We start from the raw sequence: 20,686 nt of genomic DNA, 5'->3' as shown, positions 1-20,686 counted from the left end.
GAGGATATTATGCGGGCGGCAGATTGGTCCAGAGAATCGACTTTTAGAGACTTCTATTTCAGACCTATTGAACACATCGCATCTCGAGTAGTTGCACAGCTTTGAACTTGCATAATATGAGCCTCCGTGTCTTTAATAAAATTCCCAGATTTTACTAGTAACATGACGTAAAGTCATGATTTTATTAAAGACACGGAGGCGAGTATTATTCCCTCCCGCCCTCCCGGTGTGGAATGGGGATACGAGATGCTTGAGACTCTACGGGTTTTTTGCTGTTCAATTAGGTATGTATTGATTATATGTGTTTATTTATATGATTGGATGGTTTGGTACGTCTTATTATGTTTACTAATTATTTATCTTTTGTATTTCAGAATCCAGTTTATTGTTTGTGACTCCTTACAATGTTGTTTGGTAAGTCTACAGTTTTGAGTCTGGAAATTACCATATTTCTCTGTCTTTTTTAGCTTGATGTTGTCGCATTGTTCCTGTTTCCTGTGCTGATCAAGTAGGACATCGTTCTTCTTACCTGGTCTTCGGTTTTCGCAGGAAAGAGGGGGATTGTGGGAGACACAGGACTTATATAGCCACTTCCTCTACCATGTGATCGGCTACCCGTTATGCCTATACAGTTTTTCTTTCATTTTTGACAATATTTATATTCCTCTATCTTTGCTGCTGAGGAAATAAAGAAAGAGTTATGCATAATACTCGCCTCCGTGTCTTTAATAAAATCATGACTTTACGTCATGTTACTAGTAAAATCTGGGAATTTTGAATTACTTTTCCTAAGCTGTACATATTATGCACACATTATTATTGCCAAAACGTGGGGAAAAAAGTGGGTTTTTTTTGTTTTTTCCACATTATTTTGCATTTTTTTGTAATAAATGAGAATTTATACATGTATAGGTCACATCAAATTAAAGCCCTTTTTTTGTCTAAAAACGGTATATAATATGTGTTGGTACAATAAATGAGAGAGATGCAAATTGCATTTGAACACAAACAGCAAAAAATGCAAAAATTGCTTGTGTCCTTAAGGGTATGTCCAGCTTCTGAAGCTGTGTCCTTAAGGGGTTAAACAGTTAATTTAGTCATATTTAAATTGTCTAGTAAGCATTAATACAAAACAATAATGCATGTGGCACAGAAAATATCAAAGTTAATCAAGTGTAGTTGTATAATATCTCCAAAATGGCTATAAAATTAGTAATTATTTCTCATAGGGTACATTTTACAGAGAATATCTTTTAACAATCTCTTCCCCCTATATATGCCAATACTATTTTCGGCTATCTTTAAATGACGACGGTTGTCTAATAGCTAATACATACTGTTTACTCTCTAAGATGGTATATAATGTTAACTTTATTAAAGGAATAGTTGAAGATTTACAATGTCTTAGAATGTAAGCTCGATCGAGCAGGGTCCTCTTCAACCTATTGTTCCTGTAAGTTTATTTGTAATTGTCCTATTTATAGTTTAATCCCCTTCTTAATATTGTAAAGCGCTACGGAATCTGTTGGCGCTATATAAATTGCAATAATAATAATAATAATAATAATAATAATGTCTTGGAACAATAGAAGTGGCAGCAATCAATATATGCCCTGTAATGATTCCATGAATGCAGTTTTTTTTTAATATATATCACTATGGTTTTTTTACAGGAAAATTGAGACCAAAGATAATGAGGCAAAATCAAAGCATAATATTTGAATTTATTCTTCTTGGATTCCAAGAGAAACCAGAAGTGGATGTCGTACTGTTTATGCTATTTCTCTTGATATATGCATCAACACTGGTTGGTAATTTTCTCATTCTGGCTGTTATCTGCAGTAATTCAAGTCTTCATTCTCCAATGTACTTTTTCATTGCAAATTTTTCTTCTCTGGAAGTTCTTCTTACATCTAGTGTCATCCCAAAGATCCTAGTAAGCATATGTTCTACTTACAAATCCATTTCTTATTTAGGATGCTTGCTACAGTCTTTTTTTTATTTTTCCTTTGGATCAACAGAACTTCTGATTATGGCCATTATGTCAATAGATCGCTATATAGCTATATGCAAACCTTTGCAATATTCTACAATAATGAATCGCCATATGTGTGCATGCTTGGGGATAAGCTGTTGGTGTACTGGATTCATCTTAATTCTTTTACCTGCAATACTGATGTTTCAAATGAAATTCTGTAATAGTAGCATTATTAACCATTTCTTTTGTGACAGTAAGCCACTACTGAGGTTGACTTGTACAGACTCAAGTATTATTGCAACCATAAATTTTTTGATTTCTACTGTAATAGTTTTGAGCTCCCTTATGACAGTCCTGTTCACATATATTCACATTATTATAACGATAGTTAGGATGTCATCAGTTACTGGAAGGCAGAAGTCATTTTCTACCTGTGTCTCTCACCTTATGCTTGTAGCTCTGGCCTATGGAGGAACCATATTCATCTATGTTGTGCCTAATCAAAGTTATGCTTTAGATAAAAATAAATCAGTTGCAGTTCTCAATATATTTGTCACTCCTGTCATCAGCCCCTTCATATTTACACTGCGCAATATAAGTGTGAAAATAGCAATTAAAAAAACTCTTAAAAAAATGTTAAATATTTTTATAAGGAAACAATAAGAATGATACATAAGCTACTTAATTCTGATGTCAACAGTAATCCCTATTAAAGTGAATGGTGACATTACCCATCCAAAATTATGAATGTATTTATTTTTTCCTCTGCATAAATAATATAAATAATGTTATACCCACACAATCACAGTTGTCAATTTAGAGGAAATTTGCTTACTAAAGTTTTCATGGTAACGTTAAAAAAACCAAAACTCAACGTAACACAGAGTAAAGATGCAATAATTCCCACGTAAATTAATTGGGACCTTTTTCTTAGAGTGTCTGTATAGGTCGGTCTATGTGTGTGCCAGTGAATGTTTGTGTGTATGGTCAGTGTGGTTTTGGGTTATTATAGAGGTCAGTGTAAATATATGGATCACTGTGTCAGTGAGTGTATGATAATGAACATCAGTTTGTGTGTGTGTGTGTCTTTGTTAATTGGTGCATCTATACCTTTAATAGGTATACATACATATATACATGTGTGTGGATGTATATGTAGGTGTGCATGTACATATATTTGGGCATTTGGATGTATTTATTTCTATATTGTTGTATGTACTTGTGTATACTTGTACATACACACTACTTGTGTATATGTATATGTACATAAGTGCGAGTATGTGCATGTGTCTGTGTATGCTGTATATAGGCCTTCATGCACCTCCTGTAACTCTTGGATGGGAATTCATGCATTCTTAATATTAATATGAGTAATTAATTTGTTTTTACTCCTCTTTCTAGCACCATCTTCTGCACTGTTTGCTTTTTTTTTCTCTTTCTCCACCCTCACTCTGTGATCTTCACAGAAGATATTTACAACCCTATGCAAAAATGGTGTCTATTTTCTATCAAACCTGTGTCTTATCTGCACTCATGTTGCTTTAACCCCTGTATCACAACTCAACTTTAAATTCCATGTGTCGTCTTGCTCAGGAATGCTTTAGACTTGAGAATGGGAGGTTCTCCCGAAAGCTTGTCATTAAAACATTCTGTTAGTCCGAAGGGCGGAGCCTAACTGCCGAAGCGAGCGGACGCACCTAATAGAAGCTCCGAGCACAAAACGGGGAAACTGAACAAAATTACCCTCACCGACCCCTGCACAGCCGTGGGAACTTACCAAGATCCATGGGACGGAAAAATAAAAAAACAACGACTGACAAACCTGCTTTGGGGCTGACAATCGGAGATATGTGGAGGCAGGCATGCAGCACCAGCGGCTCCAATATAGCAGCTCTCCATGGAGGCTGCTCAGACTTCTCGGACGACTGCTCAGGGGAAGACTACCCCACAGCCCCAATCCCGATGCAGAAGGCGAAAATTAATAAAACTGGAGCGGATTCTGACCCGGTCACCACAGGGATTTTAAAATCATTACTTGCAGATTCTGGCAGACGTCACAGCCCTCCGGGGTGAACTACAGGGCCTGACAGGCTGCATAAACTCCTTGGAAGACTCCTCAAAAAAAACCCTAAGGGACATTTCCTCATTGCAAAAAGCCGTGCAGGACTTGCAACACCAGCACGCATTACACGAACGCCGCTTTGTGGCCCAAGAAGATGCCAGACGAAGAAACAACCTCAAAATTAGAGGGATTCCTGAGGAGGTGCCAGAAGCTGAGCTGCAACAGGTACTCAGGCGCATACTTACAACCATACTACCACCCGGACAGGCCAAAGCTATCACCCCCACATACCTCTTCCACGTCCCCAAACCCGCCAGAGCCCCAGCTACAGCCACAAGAGATACAATAATCACCTTCCGGACTGGGAAGGACAAAATGGTGGTCCTTTCAGCTCTCCGGGATAAAAACCCCCTCCAGCTGGACAATATGGCACTTACATTTTTCGCCGACATATCCAACGGAACCCTAGCATGGCGCAGGTCACTCCGACATCTTACGTCCCTTCTCCAACGACAAAAAATAAGCTACAGATGGCGGCCTTCCCAAATACTCCTGGTACAACATGGAGCCAACACACATCGGATACAAGGCACCCAGGACACAGCGGATCTCTTACAGTCGCTAGGCCTACCACAGGACTCACTCGCCCAAGACGGCACCCACAAGCTAAACTCGCCCACCCAAAATTGGGATCCAGCAAGAATCATCCCGTTCCTCCCGCGAGGCTCCACGCCTGACACCTACGCCTCAATCACCACCTAACCAGGAACGATGGGCAGCACCCACTTGCCATAAAGGAACATGAAGTGCCTTCCTAGAACTGTTGCGAACCGTTTTTGGGGTTCACTTTATTTAACGTTGTTTTACTTTATTTTATTTTTTATCTAATTTTTTGTTATTTATTTTTTTTTTCTTTAAAAATACAGGGAGGAAACATTTAAAAAAAATCAGGGAGGTATGACTTAGGGAAATATATAATATTATCACTCTCGGTTAGCTGTCTAACACACTGAAATTCTGGAAGTTGTTGCAAGATATTTCATAGTTCAAAGCATCATGATGACGTTTTATAATGAATACATTTAGAAAGTGTGAAAAGAATATTAGCCCAGTTTGGAACCCCTTTACTAGTAAAATTATCCAGCCATCATTCCCCATGCTATCAATGTGTGTCAGTTAACGGTGTTAGCAGACATAGCTTTCAACAATACATTAGCATGTACTTGGAATAATTTTGAACTAATTTATGTTTGTCAATATGATACTTTTTTATATATCCGTGATATTTTTATACACTTCTAAAATGTAACTAAAACTAGGGCATAAATAAAGCCCCTTTAAACATCCGATAGTTAAAATGACCTGTATACACTTAGCTGCTCTTCAGCTATACTTTGTCAAACAATGTAAACCAAAAGAAGGAATGGTTTGCTGTATAGTACAACATTAAGGTTTCCCCGAGAGCAACGTGCTTTGATTGCAAACTGGATTAGGTCTTCCAGATATGTTTCAGTTTGTACAATATAAAATATTTATTGCTATATTTCTGAAATGTTTACTACTTACTATACTCTGCTAATCTTCTTATTAAACCTCCTATGTTAAGGATCCAAGGTGACGTTAATGCATACTGGTGTAAACGTTAATAGTTAATAATTAATCTTACGTGAGACTAAGCTTGAATTATCTTACTCTATAGTTTAAAACCACATCTCCTGTGTGGCGAAACCAACCTCGCCACTGGGCCCTGGAGAAGCCTGTTTGCCCGCCTCCTACCTGCTGACTATGTCCCCTGGATTATTTGGGGCATATTGTATTTTATTGTGCGACTGCTGGCCCTTTAAGTACAGTGAATGGTATTTTATTGTACTGCTGCTGGCCCTTTAAGAACTGTCTGGGGACATATTGAGACTCCGGGTAACAATACCCTTTAAGACTATGGCCCCTGAAAAGGAATGGACTTTTATTGGGTGTATGGCCCTTTAAGAACCGTCTGGGAACATCTTGTAACTTTGGTGAACAATGCCCCTTTAAGACTATGTCCCCAGACCTGTAAAATAACTTGCCCCTGGCTTTCTCCCACTTGGTTCAGTAAATAGGGCTTACTGAACCAAGTACCACACAGGCAGACCACCCAGAAGTTAAAGTGTGCAGGCAATTTACCTCCCAGGCTGTGAGGTTACTGCAGGTTAATTTCACGTGGCGGCGGCCATCTTTGTTCAGTCAAATGCGGTCAGCGGTGTATGCTAAAGATTCTGTGGAACTAAAATCGGCTACACATTTTACCGAACACCGCTGACCCTTACCTTCTTCCATACTGAACTTGCAGCTCCAGAGACTAAGTCCCGTTCGAAATGGGACTTGGTCGTTTTTTCGCATGAAATTGACCGGCCGCACAGCCCAAATCTATGGAACTGTTTTGGGCAGGAAAATGTGCTTGCGGTCGGTCATAAAGGGACCTCCAGCTAACTTTTGATCCACTGGAGGGATTTGTCTGATACATTGGATGTATGGATTTAAAGTTATAGCACATGTATAAAAACTGTAGTTTTCCTGGCTGTAATAATTATGTTAACTGGTTATCTGAGGGGAGGGGATGTGTGGGTTGTACCATGTATGTGATTGGTTATTTTATGCCTCCCCCTGGGTGTGGCCTGTAAGTGTACAAGTGTAATAAAAGCCAGGCTGGATGAGCCAGTCCAGAGTTCCTGTTTTACCCTCAAAGTGAAGTGTCGTCTCATTATTGGGGGAAGGATTTATTGCATGCTGTTCCAGTTTGACTGCTAGGAGTGCAAGCCTATTCGTATGGTTCCTATTCAACGGTCTACAGCATTCAGAGGCTTGAGAGGATTTATATGCTTCTCTGATTCAGTGATTGTGGTGTCTGCCAGAGTGCTTGGAGTCCTCAGGAAGCGCTAGGAGCATCCATTAACGGAGGTACCAAGTCGGGGTGCCAGGCGATCCGTTACATCCTGTTTTGACATAACTGTTACAACTCTGATATCAATATAAAAAATGTGCTGTCAAATCATATGCCATGTCAATTCCACTGTACCTAACTGGCCTGCTATTGCTATTGTGGCATAGTAAGGCAAGATATTACCTGTTTTAACATGCACAAAAAATAAAGAATTAAAAAAAATAAAAAAATTCTGTTAGTTCAATAATTAAGGTATTACAATATACAACTTGTATCTGTTTTTTACATCAACATCTAATATGGCTACAATCTCTACTTGAACACTATATATATATATATATATATATATATATATATATATATATATATATATAATACAATGTGAGCAAGGGATATTACTTTGCTGCAGAGGGATTTAGAGAGATGGGGGACTGGGCACTCAAATGGCAGATGAAATTGACTGCAGAACAATGCATAAAATGTTATACACTTCAGGCTAAATAATGCACAAGCAACTTACACCCTAAATCAGGGCCGGACTGGGAAAAAAATTTGGCCCGGGCATTTTTCACTCATAGCGGCCCCCTGAGAAAGGGGCGGGGCCAGAGAGGGTATGTTTTGTCATCACTAATGACAAGCACACCCCCTCTCAAAGTGAGCATATTAGTGCCATGCGCAGAGCCCCGCTGAGGAGCTCTAGCATTAGAAAAAGGCCCTGTATTTGTTCTGAACAGTGCAAGCAAATTTAATAACAAGCTTGCGCTGTGTTTGCTTTTAACTTGTCTCTGGTGTCTCCATAAGTGGGATACCAGCGGACAAAAGGGCCAGAAAAGCGTATGGTGCATGTGTTTGGAGCCTGCTTGTGGGATTGCGTGTGTGTTGAGTGAGTTGATTGTGGTGTGGTATTGTGTAAATAGGTCAATTTAATTTGTGTTTGTGGTGTAATATGTGGGGCTGTAGCAAGTGTTTATAGGGGGCATAGTGTGTATAGGGGATGTAGCGAGTGTGTGCATATGGGCTGTAGTGTGTGTAGGGGTTGTAAAGAGTGTGTGTTTAGAGAATGTAGTATGTGTTTGCTTACAAGGAATGTAGTGTGTGCATAGGGGATCCAGCGTTTGTATGTCAGGAATGTAGTGTGTGTAGGGTATCTTGTGTGTAAAGGACCCAGAGTGTGTATAGGAGATTGTGTGTGTGTGTGTTTGTATAGAGGATTCAGAGTGTAAATAGGGTAAGGGATCTAGCATGCATCTGGAGCGTAATGTGTGTAGTGGTGCTGTAGTATATAATATTGTAAAGCGCTACAGAATCTTTTGGTGCTATATAAATGGCAATAATAATAATATTATGCATGCTGCACCCTTCACACATACGCACAGCACACCCAACACACTGCACCCTTCACACATACAATACGTGTATATATATATATATATATATATATATATATTTGGACGTATTGTATGTGTGAAGGGCGCAGTGTGTTGGGTGTGCTGTGTGTGTGTGTGTGTGAGGATTGTAGTGTGTGTGTAAGAGGGGTGCTGTGTGTGTTTGAGGGTGTTCTTATCTACTGTCACATTCTATGTTTCTATTTTTTTGTCTGTTAACTTACTGAGTGTTATTTTATATATTATACATACGTGTGTGTGTGTTGTATATGTGTGAGAGTGTGCTGTGTGTGAGTGTGTTGTGTGACTGAAGGTGATGTGTGTGTCTGAGGGTGCTGTGTGAGTGAAGGTGCTGTGTGTGTCTGAGGGTGCTGTGTGTGTGTGTGTGTCTGATGGTGCTGTGTGTGTCTGAGGGTGCTGTGTGTGTGTGTCTGAGGGTGCTGTGTGTGTCTGAGGGTGCTGTGTGTGTGTCTGAGGGTGCTGTGTGTGTGTCTGAGGGTGCGTCTGAGGGTGCGTCTGAGGGTGCTGTGTGTGTCTGAGGGTGCTGTGTGTGTGTCTGTGAGTGTGTTGTGTGACTGAAGGTGATGTGTGTGTCTGAGGGTGCTGTGTGAGTGAAGGTGCTGTGTGTGTCTGAGGGTGCTGTGTGTGTGTGTGTCTGATGGTGCTGTGTGTGTCTGAGGGTGCTGTGTGTGTGTGTCTGAGGGTGCTGTGTGTGTCTGAGGGTGCTGTGTGTGTGTGTCTGAGGGTGCTGTGTGTGTGTGTCTGAGGGTGCTGTGTGTGTGTCTGAGGGTGCGTCTGAGGGTGCTGTGTGTGTGTCTGAGGGTGCTGTGTGCTGTCTGTGTCTGATTGTGAGTGTGCTGTGTGTGAGTGCATATAGCACAATTATTGAATAAATGTTTTTTTTTATTATTATTTATAAAAACTAAAATGATGTATCCCACCCCCTCCCTTCTTACCTTTAGCCTGGGAGGGGGTGGGAAGCCGGGTTTCCATAGGGGGGTGCCTGGTGTCATGGAGGGTGCCGTTCTGCCTAATCCCTGGTGGTCCAGTGGTGATCTCGCGAGATCTAAGCGTTGCCGCGGTTACCGCGGCAACGCTCAGACCTCGCGAGAGGACCCGGCGGATCTGCTGGCTAGAGCTCTGCCGGTGTTCTCTCTTCCTGCCTGCCTCACTCCCCAGCACCGGCCGCCTGTAACACTGCCTGTGGGCCGGTGAGGGAGATCTTTGATCTCCCCACCGGCCCATGGAGGCACACAGTGGGGCCGGCGCTCGGATAGCACTGGCCCTGCAGGGGCCGGCAGGGGAGATCCTGTGATCTCCCCTGCCGGCCTCGGCCCCACGACCATCGCGGCCCACCGGGCATTTGCCCGGTATGCCCGATGGCCAGTCCGGGCCTGCCCTAAATGGCAGTGAATTAGGGATAACAACTCATGAGAAGGATTTGGGAGTTGTCATAGACAACAAACTAGGCAACTATGTGAAATGTTATTCGGCAGTTGCTAAGGCCAGTAAGGTATTGTCATGTATAAATGGAAAGAATTCTTACACACTGTGACAGACCCATCCGTCTGGACTAAACCTATTGGGTTCGTCTGGTTTGCCCAGTACTTATGGTCTCTGAGAGATAATGTGAAGGGTTGTTACCTTTTGCAAGTGACACTTCAAATACAGTCGAAGCTATCGAAGTGCCAAAGTTACCGAAGACCTCGAGGTAGCCGGCATCGGACAAAGGACCACGTGGCGGCGGCCATTTTAACTTCGAACCCGCCGACCCGTACTATCGACGGCACTTCGACACTTCGACGAAAGTCGAAGTACCGACCCACTTCGAACAGGACTTAGCCATTTTTATGCCAGAAAGTGACCGACCGCTCATCCCGAATCCAGGGAACTATTTTGGGCAAGAACAGGTACCTGCGGTCGGTCATAAAAGGACTTTCGAGTAACTTTTTATTCACTGAAGAGATTGGTGTGATTTTTGAGAATGTTTATGTTTAAAGTACGCTGAATCTGAATATGTGCTTCTTATGTGAATATGATGGATGGGTTTAAAGTTATGAAAGATGTATAAAAGTATATTTCAAACTGTATGTATAATGGGATTATGTGTCACACCAAGGGGAGGGAATGTGTGGGATGTAACATCGATGCCAGTGGTTATTTTATGCCTCCCCCTTGGTGTGGCCTGTGTGTGTGGAATGGAAATAAAAGGCAGGCTGGATGATCCAGTCCTCAGTTCATGTTTTACCCTCATAATGGAGCTTGGTCTCGTTATTGGGGGAACCGGGATTACAAGTGACTAAAGACTGCGTATGGGGCTCGGAAGGCGGTACCGTAACACACACACTATATACACACTATATGGACAAAAGTATTGGTACACCTGGCCAGTGTACTAACAAGGATTTTTATGACATTGCATTCAAAATACATAAACATTAATAAGTAGCTGTTACCGCTTTTGCATCAATGACAGCTTCCACTCTTCTTGGAAGGATTTTCACAAGATTTTGGAGTGCTTCTGTGAAATTGTTTGCCGTTCATCAGGTAGAGCATTTCTGAGGTCAGGCACAGATGTTGGACGAGAAGGCCTTCCATTTCAGTATTCCATGGGGTTGAGGTCAAGGCTCTCTGTGGGACAGTCAAGTTCTTCCTCATCAAGATCATTAAATCATGTCTTTATGGAACTTGTATTGCACACTGGAACACAGTCATGCTGGAATAAAAAAAGACCTTTCCCTAACTGTTCGCACAAAGTCAGATGCATAGCATTGCCCAATATGTATTGGAATGCTGAAGCAGTAAGACTTACCTTCACTGGAAGTAAGAGACCTAGCTCAACTCCTAAAAAACAGCCCCATACCATTATCCCTCCTCCACCAAACTTTACAGTTGTCATAATGCAGTCAGACAGGTTACGTTATTCTGGAATCCTCCAAACCCAGACTCGCCCATCAGACTGACAAACAGAAAACAAGAAAAAGTGTAGAGTAGGTTAGCGCTAATAATATACAAAGGAGGCAGCAACCTTACAGAGGGTCACCCTCTAACCCTCTGGGATAAGGATGTACAGGAAAAAAGGGGAGAAAAGGCTGCGCCAAGAGATACAATAAAATAAGTCCCAATAAAAATATAAAAAGGATATATATAAATATATATAAAAGTCAATATAAAAAGGAGGATAAATGTCTATGTTGCGCTGGTGTTCTCTCTTCTTATGATGCTTTGGATCCTCCCGTGATATGTAAAATATAAAAGGGAAAAGGACCAATGGTGCAGATTGTGGGGTACGTGGAAAATGAAGAATAAAGATGTAATAAACTCACATTTGTATGAGCTATAACCAGCTCAGGTGGAATGGGCGTTCTTCAGTATAATCCCTGCTAGTAGGATATCAGGAAATTCTGATCCACTGGTGCTGTCCAATTCTCAGGAGAAGGGAGAAAAATATATAACAGATAGTGCTCTCTGAAGATAAGATGTGGTATATACAAAACAAAATAAATATACTCACAGTATACAGTGCAGATGACACTGCACTTGAGATATGGCGTGGGTGGTATAATCCCCACCTTAGGATATATAAAATGCCAGGAAAGGATAATATAAAATTGGAGTGATAAAAATATATATAATAAAAATATGAATGGCACGTTTGGCTTTATCTCTGTGCCATTCATATTTTTATTATATATATTTTTATCACTCCAATTTTATCACTCCAAAGAGTTTTGTCTCTCTAGGGCATCCGTACATGAGGGGGGAACCAATAGCCGATTGGCATTTCTGGTTCCCATAGTTTTGCGACGATGCTCCTTAGGTTCATTGGATGAGACCCTCACTGTTGCCAGACATACAGGTGATTGAGATGCTGCTTAAGAGGTAAGTTAAGATCTTTGTTTGTCCTATATAAAGTAAAAACCAAAGAAAAGAAAATGTTACCTGCGCTTTCTCCTTAATCCCTATGTATATTTAGACAAATGGAGGTCATTTAGTTTCTCCAATGGCCATTGGAGGGAATGCCCGCCTGCCAACGTCAAGGCAGACCCCCCTAAGCGGGTCCTAACACTGACCCTTCAGCCTGCTTCCTTGAGCTTCTGGCAAAGATATCTCTAATGAGACAGAAAGGGGTATTTTTGATATACACCCCTATACTTATTAACCCTTAATAGGGAACACATGGGATGGGTAGCAGCATTGTAACCAGGCTGTGTGATACAAAGTAAATACAAATACAAAAAGAGAAGTCCTGCGCTTAGTCCCATTACTGCTGGGCCAGCAGCAACGACTACAATACACATCAGCCCCAATATATAGTAAAAACCAAAGAAAAGAAAATGTTACCTGTGCTTTCTCCTTAATCCCTATGTATATTTAGACAAATGGAGGTCATTTAGTTGCTCCAATGGCCCCGCTTAGGGGGGTCTGCCTTGACGTTGGCAGGCGGGCATTCCCTCCAATGGCCATTGGAGCAACTAAATGACCTCCATTTGTCTAAATATACATAGGGATTAAGGAGAAAGCACTGGTAACATTTTCTTTTCTTTGGTTTTTACTATATATTGGGGCTGATGTGTATTGTAGTCGTTGCTGCTGGCCCAGCAGTAATGGGACTAAGCACAGGACTTCTCTTTTTGTATTTGTCCTATATAAAGCTTGTATCAGTGCAATACTTTACTTGTGATGTCTTGATGAAAGTTCCCTAGGGGTACTGAAGCATTAACTGGCTGGTGCCGGTAATTTTGTGTGTATATATATATATATATATATATATATATATATATATATATATATATATATATATACATACACATACATACATACACAAAGTGCAACACAGTACATTAAAAGTGCAATTCACAGTACACTATAAGGTGCTAATAAAAGTGCAAAAATACATATAACTGTGCATATAACTGTGCAAAATGATTGTGCAAACAATTAAAGCGCACTAAGTGGTAAAATATAGTAAAATATAGTAAACACTTACTCTGAAGTACCCTAAAAAAATGAACTTCTTAATATTCTCCCAAGAGTATATGGTAGAGCATAATACATAAAAAAACAAACATATAAGGAAGAAATATATGGTGTAACTCTGTGGCATACAATATAATTTTAAATAAGTAAATCTAAAAACTCACAAGGAGAGAGCAGTAAATGTCTGCTCTAACTTTGATAGCATAAATCCGTAGGTCAAGACCAAAGTGTGACAGATAACCAGGATGGCAACAGGATGTGAAGAAATTCTTTACTTTCACAATAATTAAAAATCACATATGAATGATAACAGCTCTTACTCCTGACGAAGTTCATACACCGTGTATCCGACTCGCGGCTAGCAGCTCGCGGCTAGCACCGCGGCTAGCGGTCCTCAGACTGTCGGCACAGTGGTGAGTTCTTCCGTAATCTTGAATTTCATACGATCGCTTCATACGATGACGTCATACGTACCATAACGTGATGTTACTGGGACCTCCATAAACAAGTTATTCCTTGCACATGAGTAGGTGTACTGTACTGATGTGGTTCCTGGTGGATAGAGCTGAAAAAAGAAGATAATTTTCTGGTCCTATTCTAACCCCGCCTGAGCCCTCCAGCTTTTCTTTTTTTAATCTAAACTAAATACATAAATACATTTATTTATAATATTGGAATGTCCTTGTATCATGTATGGAGTTCTTTTAATGCTATTCAATAAAAAACTATTGATGGGATTGCCAGTGCTGGACTTGTTGGAACTGATAAAGAGATTATTGGACTCTTTTTATTCAATACACACATAATCCCTCTGCCAGCAGTTTTAACCCCTTAAGGACCAAACTTCTGGAATAAAAGGGAATCATGACATGTCACACACGTCATGTGTCCTTAAGGGGTTAAAGGATGTCTCATAGGTCAAAGAGACCATCAGTGACATGATGTGAAAATACAGGTAAATTACAAATACAAATAGATGACATAAGAACATTGAGGGTTAAAACATCAAACCCATAAAGCTCACATGTTAAAATAAATGGTATTGGTGATTTTAGGGTTACATTTTATTTTAGCCATCATTGATCATTTTAAGAGAATACATTGTTTCCCCTGCACAATTAATTAGTTTAATTGGTTGTATAACAAAATATATTCATTATTCCCTGTTGACACTTTTGAAGGTTTTATTTAGGTAGCACACGTGCTCCAGTAAAGTAAAAGAAGAAAAGATAGCAAACAGATTTATTACCAAAAAGTGAACATTGTGCTTAAATTTTTAAGTCAAATGATTTGTGATACTACATTGCACTTCGTCTTTAGAATTTTGGGAAAAATAGAGTTGAAAGGATATCAGAGAAAAAAAGTGTTAGAAATATTTTGAATATGAAATATGACACCTTGTAAGAAATAAATATGTATTTGAGAGATGTGGTGAGTTTGATAACTTATTTTTCTTTCTTTTCTGCAGCATTATTTTCTTTACACACATTTTTAAAAACACTTTATTTTTGTTCTGATAAATTCTATTATTATTATATCTTACTTGAAGGCCATTTTTAAATAATAATTTCCACATTTAAAATTTAAATAAATGATTTAACATTATAATTTTTTCCCATTTTCGTTTTTATTCTTCAATATTTTGGGAGTTGTTGCCATTGTCAAATGCTTGTGAACATACAAAAAACCATGAAAAATATCACCCTACATTTTAAGATTTAATTTTCACCCTTAATTTAGATACAGTTTAAGTATCGCTCTTCAGTTAATATGTCCTTCCCTTGCATGCTCACAAGCATAGCCGCACAATATAACAGAAACTATTACAGTATGTTGTTTTTCATATTCTTTTAGAGACAATGTTGAAGCAAAGTATTTCACCATTTTAGTTTAATAATGTTATTGTCTGTTTACTAGGAAATTAATGATTAAATAATTTAAATGATTTATCATGTGGTTTTTTTTTATCTTTAAATTTGCAGAAAAGTCTTGAAAAAAATGAAACTGCGGTCACAGAATTTCTGCTTGCTGGGTTTAAAAACCTTAAACATTTTAAGACATTAATTGCAGTTATATTTTTAATCACTTACATTTTAACAGTGTCTGGAAATGCCCTAATCATTGTTCTAGTGTCATTATGCAGTCGACTTCATTCTCCAATGTACTTCTTTCTCAGCAATCTATCATTATCTGAAGTTGCATTCACTACAAATATTGTTCCTAACATGTTACAGAGCTTGTTTTCAGGACGTGTTGCAATATCATTACCTGGATGTTTAACACAATATTATTTTTTTAGCTCAACAGCTACAACTGAATGCATGTTGTTTGCAATTATGTCTTTTGACCGATATTTGGCAATATGCAATCCTTTACACTACAAATCTTTAATGGACATTAAACTTTGTGTCCAACTAGTTTTATGGGCATGGTTAGCTGGCTTTACAATATCAATGATAACTCTGATTTTGCTATGTAATACACACTATTGTGGACCAAATGTGATAGATAGTTTCTTTTGTGACCTTACGCCTCTAATCAAACTTTCATGCTCAGACACATTCTTGATAGAAATTGAATCTTTTGTATTTGCCTCTGTAGTCACAGTGTTCCCATTTGTTTTTATTATTGTGACATATATCATTATTATCCATACTATTTACAAGATTCCCTCGGCTAACGGAAGAAAAAAAGCTTTCTCAACTTGTAGCTCTCACCTTGCTGTTGTAGCCACCTATTACGGGACTCTTATAACAATGTATGTCATACCCTCTCAGGAACAAATTTTAAATGTAGGTAAAGCTTTATCTTTGTTATATACAGTAGTGACTCCTCTGTTAAACCCAATTGTATACAGTCTTAGGAATCAAGAAATTCATGCAGCAATAAACATATTGTTAAGGAAAGCTAAACCTGTTCCTGGATTCTAAATACCTTAGTGGACATGCCAATTCATCCTTCACTATGTAGTAGAGAAGCTTGAAAATTCACCTGAAAAGTAAAGTTCCCCAGTAAATGGTGGAACAGAAAGAGTTTTCAAAAGACATTATACAATCCTTTGATTCAATGAACCATTGTTTTGTGTAGGTTCCTAATATTGCCAACTTGCCTAATATTGTGTAGATCCCCCTTGTGATGCCAAAACAGTTCTGATGCATTGAGGCATGGACTCAATAAGACTTCTGAACGTGTCCTGTGTAAATCACCCACATTGGATTGTCAAGTCTCATGTGTTAAAAGCATTAGACAGCAACATATGCTGTTGCAACTGATCAGTCACAACAATAAAACCATTTGCCTAATATTGTGCTGCAAAACCTGCTGTCATGCACCTAGGCATGGTCTCAACAAGATCTCTGAATGTGTCCTGTGGTACCTGGCATCAAGGCATTAGCATCAGATCCTTTAAGTCCTGCAAGTTGCAAGTTAAGGTCTCTATGGAATGAATTTGTTGTTCCAGAACATCCAACAGATGCTCAGTCAGATTGAGATCTGTAAGATTTGAAGGCCAAGGCAACACTTTGAACTCTTTGTTCCTCAAACCATTCCTGATAATTTTTTTTGCTGTGAAAGGGTGCATTATCCTGACGAAAGAGGCACCTGCCATCAGGAAACACCATTGCCCTAATGGGATGTACATGATCTGCAGTAATCTCTGGGAGGGTGGTTAGGGTCATTAGAACAATATAATTATTGTTATTCACCTCATTTGTTGGTAGTTTTTAGTGGTTTTAATGTTGTGGCGGATCAGTGTACATGTTCACAGTAAATGATTGTTCTAGGGAATATTAATATAGGTCAAAAGCATACTAAATAATATGTAGGGAGACATTTTTATTTATGTCTAGTTGAACAGTTGTTTTGTCACAGTATTGGATGTAAGGATTCAAATGTAACTAAATTTTGCCTTTGGATTTAAATATTTATTTTATTTTATTTATCGAATAACCCTGAATTTGACAATAATATTTTATTTATACATTTGATAGCACTTTGTGCAGCATAATAGAGAGATAAAAGGTTGTGAACTTAAAGGAACACAGGGAGGGTGTAAGGAGGAGGGAGGTAGGGATTTTATAAAAGAACAAAAAACAAATGTGCAATGAAGTGATGTAGAGCAAATGGGGGGGGGGGGGGGGTGGATTGGAGAGTTAGCTTCCCTTTGCAGAAGTTCTGATTTCTTTGTCTGTTGCCAGTGCAGTGCACACTGACAACAAACATAATTTATGCACAGAAATGACATTAGACAGCCCGAGTTCTGGGCTCTCAATGTCATATGTACTGGGGGTGCAACTAGCCCACAGCACACACTTGCAAATATGCAGCATGGGCAGCGTTCCAATCTGAAAAAAACTGCTCATATGGACTCCTACCACCATGATCACTAATCACTAACCATTTAATATTAATTTTCTCTCCAGTACTACAGTTGCCACCATGGCACATGTTTATGTTTCTCAAACCCTCTCTCTGTTATTTCTACACTTACTGCTGGATGCAAAGGATGTTGTTTTCTTTAATGACAGAAAAGGCATAGCTTGTAACAGTTGTTGATAGGGAACCAGTATAGAGCTACTCCGTTCCTTCATAAGTGTGCACATATCAACCGGATTTCTGAAATTATGCGGATTGCACACTGTACAACTTAATAAATGAGGTGCTTTACTCCTTAAAGTGATGCTTGGGTCCCATTGACTCATACCGACCCTTTATGGACCCTTTATGTCAACTTCATCCAACCTGGATAGCACTTGGTAGTTTTAAAAAAAGTGTTTGTTTGGTATTAGTAACAATAACCAGACTACCATCCTGCATCAAATCAGGTAGGAAAATGGGAGTCTGGCTAAAAGAATGCACATTATGTAATTCAAAGCATGTGCTGGAGCTAATGAGTAGTTGTGTGTATCTGTGTACGTGCCAGAATGTACATGGCAGTTTGTATCTGTGCACGTGCCAGAATGTACATGGCAGTGTGTATCTGTGTGTGGCAACATGTATTTGGGTTGTATCTTTGAGTTTTTTGAGTGCATATCTGTGTAGTTTATTTCTGGCACGGTGTGTTTGTGTTTGTGTGTGTAAAAGAGTGGCAGTGTGTATCTGACTGTATGTGGATGTATCAATGTGTATCGGTGTGCATGTGTGTTTTGTGCAATTTTTGTGGCCCAGTGTGTGTGTGTATATTATTGTGCATCACTGTGTGTGTCAAGCACCACATCTCTGTATGTGTGCATGCATGAGCATGGCAGTTCATTTTTTTATGTGTATTATGCTGTGTAAATATGTGTGTATGTCACTGCATATAAATGTGTATCTGGAATGTACAACTACAATGTATGTCTATTTTTGTTTGCAAGTATGTATTGGAATATGTGTGTATGTTTGTAAATGTGTGTTTTTGTGAATTTAAATGTATATATTTGTGTCTGGAAAATTATGACTGGTACCAAGGCAGAGTGCTCTAAAATGTATGATATATGTCTTGATTTTAAAGCATTGAAAAAGCACAATCCATGGTATATGTGTTAACATAGGACACTTTTAAGGTTAATGAGGAAAGAGACATTGATTTATAGTGATGTACCGAACAGTTCCCGGCGAACTTAGCGTGTTCGCGTGGGCGAACACATGGGCGGTTCGATCCGCCCCCTATTCGGCATCATTGGGCAAACTTTGACCCTGTGCCTCTCGGTCAGCAGACACATTCCAGCCAATCAGCAGCACTCCCTCCCTTCCACACCCTCCAACCTCCCTCCCAGCATCCATTTTCGATTCATTCTGAAGCTGCATGCTTAGTGAGAGGAGGGAAAGTTTAGCTGCTGCTGATTAGATAGGGAAATTGATAGCTAGGCTAGGGTATTCAGTGTCCACTACAATCCTGAAGGACTCATCTGATCTCTGCTGTAAGGACAGCACCCCAAAAAGCCCTTTTTAGGGTTATAACATCAGGCTGCTTTTTTTTTTTTTTTTTCCTGTGTAATGTAATTGCAGGTGCCTGCCTGCCATCTTCTGTGTGAGGTTCACATTGGATACTGTGCCTACTTGCCCAGTGCCACCACTCATATCTGTTTTAACAATTGGTTAAGCTTTAGATTTAAAATAAATAATTTGTTTTCACTGTAATAGAAGAGCAGTTGCCTGCCTGCCAGCTTCTGTGTCAGGTTAGATGCCTTGCCCATTTGCACAGTCAGTGCCACCACTCATATCTGTTTTAACAATTGGTTAAGCTTTAGATTTTAAATAAATAATTTGTTTTCACTGTAATAGAAGAGCAGTTGCCTGCCTGCCAGCTTCTGTGTCAGGTTGGATGTCTTGCCCATTTGCACAGTCAGTGCCACCACTCATATCTGTTTTAACAATAGCTTAAGCTTTAGATTTTAAAGAAATCATTTTTTTCACTGTAATAGAAGAGCAGTTGCCTGCCTGCCAGCTTCTGTGTCAGGTTGGATGCCTTGCCCATTTGCACAGTCAGTGCCACCACTCATATCTGTTTTAACAATAGCTTAAGCTTTAGATTTTAAAGAAATAATTTTTTTTCACTGTAATAGAAGATCAGTTAGTTGTCTGCAAGCGTCTGGGTGTCAGGCCTACTTCAGCGTGTGCTCTGAAGACCTGTGCCAGCGTGCTTTGACAGTTGCCAATCATATCTGGTGTCTCTTTAGCGTGCTTTTACAAAGAAAAAAGGTTTCCAGTGTAAGCTAATAGCAGCCAGTCAGTGTCCTTCAAGCGGCTCTGTCAGGCCTTCCTTCAGCGTGTGCCCTGCACAACCCTGCCAGCGTACTTTTACAGTTGCCACTCATATCTGGTGTCTCTATAGCGTGCTTTTACAAAGAAAAAAGGTTTCCAGTGTAAGCTAATAGCAGCCAGTCAGTGTCCTTCAAGCGGCTCTGTCAGGCCTTCCTTCAGCGTGTGCCCTGCACAACCCTGCCAGCGTACTTTGACAATTGCCACTCATATCTGGTGTCTCTATAGCGTGCTTTTACAAAGAAAAAAGGTTTCCAGTGTAAGCTAATAGCAGCCAGTCAGTGTCCTTCAAGCGGCTCTGTCAGGCCTTCCTTCAGCGTGTGCCCTGCACAACCCTGCCAGCGTACTTTGACAGTTGCCACTCATATCTGGTGTCTCTATAGCGTGCTTTTACAACCAAAATTTTGTTTCCACTGTAATAGAAGAGTAGTTGCCTGCCTGCCCGCTTTTGTGTGAGGTTCACAGTGGATACTGTGCCCTCTTGCCCAGTGCCACCACTCATATCTATTTTTACAATAGCTTAAGCTTTAGATTTAAAAGAAATAATTTTTTTTCACTGTAATAGAAGAGCAGTTGCCTGCCTGCCAGCTTCTGTGTCAGGTTGGATGCCTTGCCCATTT

At 39.8% G+C, this 20,686-nt stretch overlaps 1 protein-coding gene across 1 annotated transcript; it reads left to right on the top strand.

The window, feature by feature from the left end:
- Window positions 1-1,693: 1,693 nt before the first annotated feature.
- On the top strand, window positions 1,694-16,255 carry LOC134612047 (olfactory receptor 11A1-like). The gene is made up of 3 exons (XM_063456427.1): window positions 1,694-1,936; window positions 4,020-4,265; window positions 15,308-16,255. The coding sequence occupies exons 1-3, from the start codon at window positions 1,694-1,696 to the stop codon at window positions 16,253-16,255; spliced, it is 1,437 nt and encodes a 478-aa protein (XP_063312497.1).
- Window positions 16,256-20,686: the final 4,431 nt, after the last annotated feature.

This window comes from Pelobates fuscus, chromosome 5 (assembly GCF_036172605.1).
Source record: "Pelobates fuscus isolate aPelFus1 chromosome 5, aPelFus1.pri, whole genome shotgun sequence".
Taxonomy (NCBI): Eukaryota; Metazoa; Chordata; class Amphibia; order Anura; family Pelobatidae; genus Pelobates; species Pelobates fuscus.
Note: the sequence above shows the minus strand (reverse complement) of the source record. Positions and strands in the feature narration are given on the sequence as shown.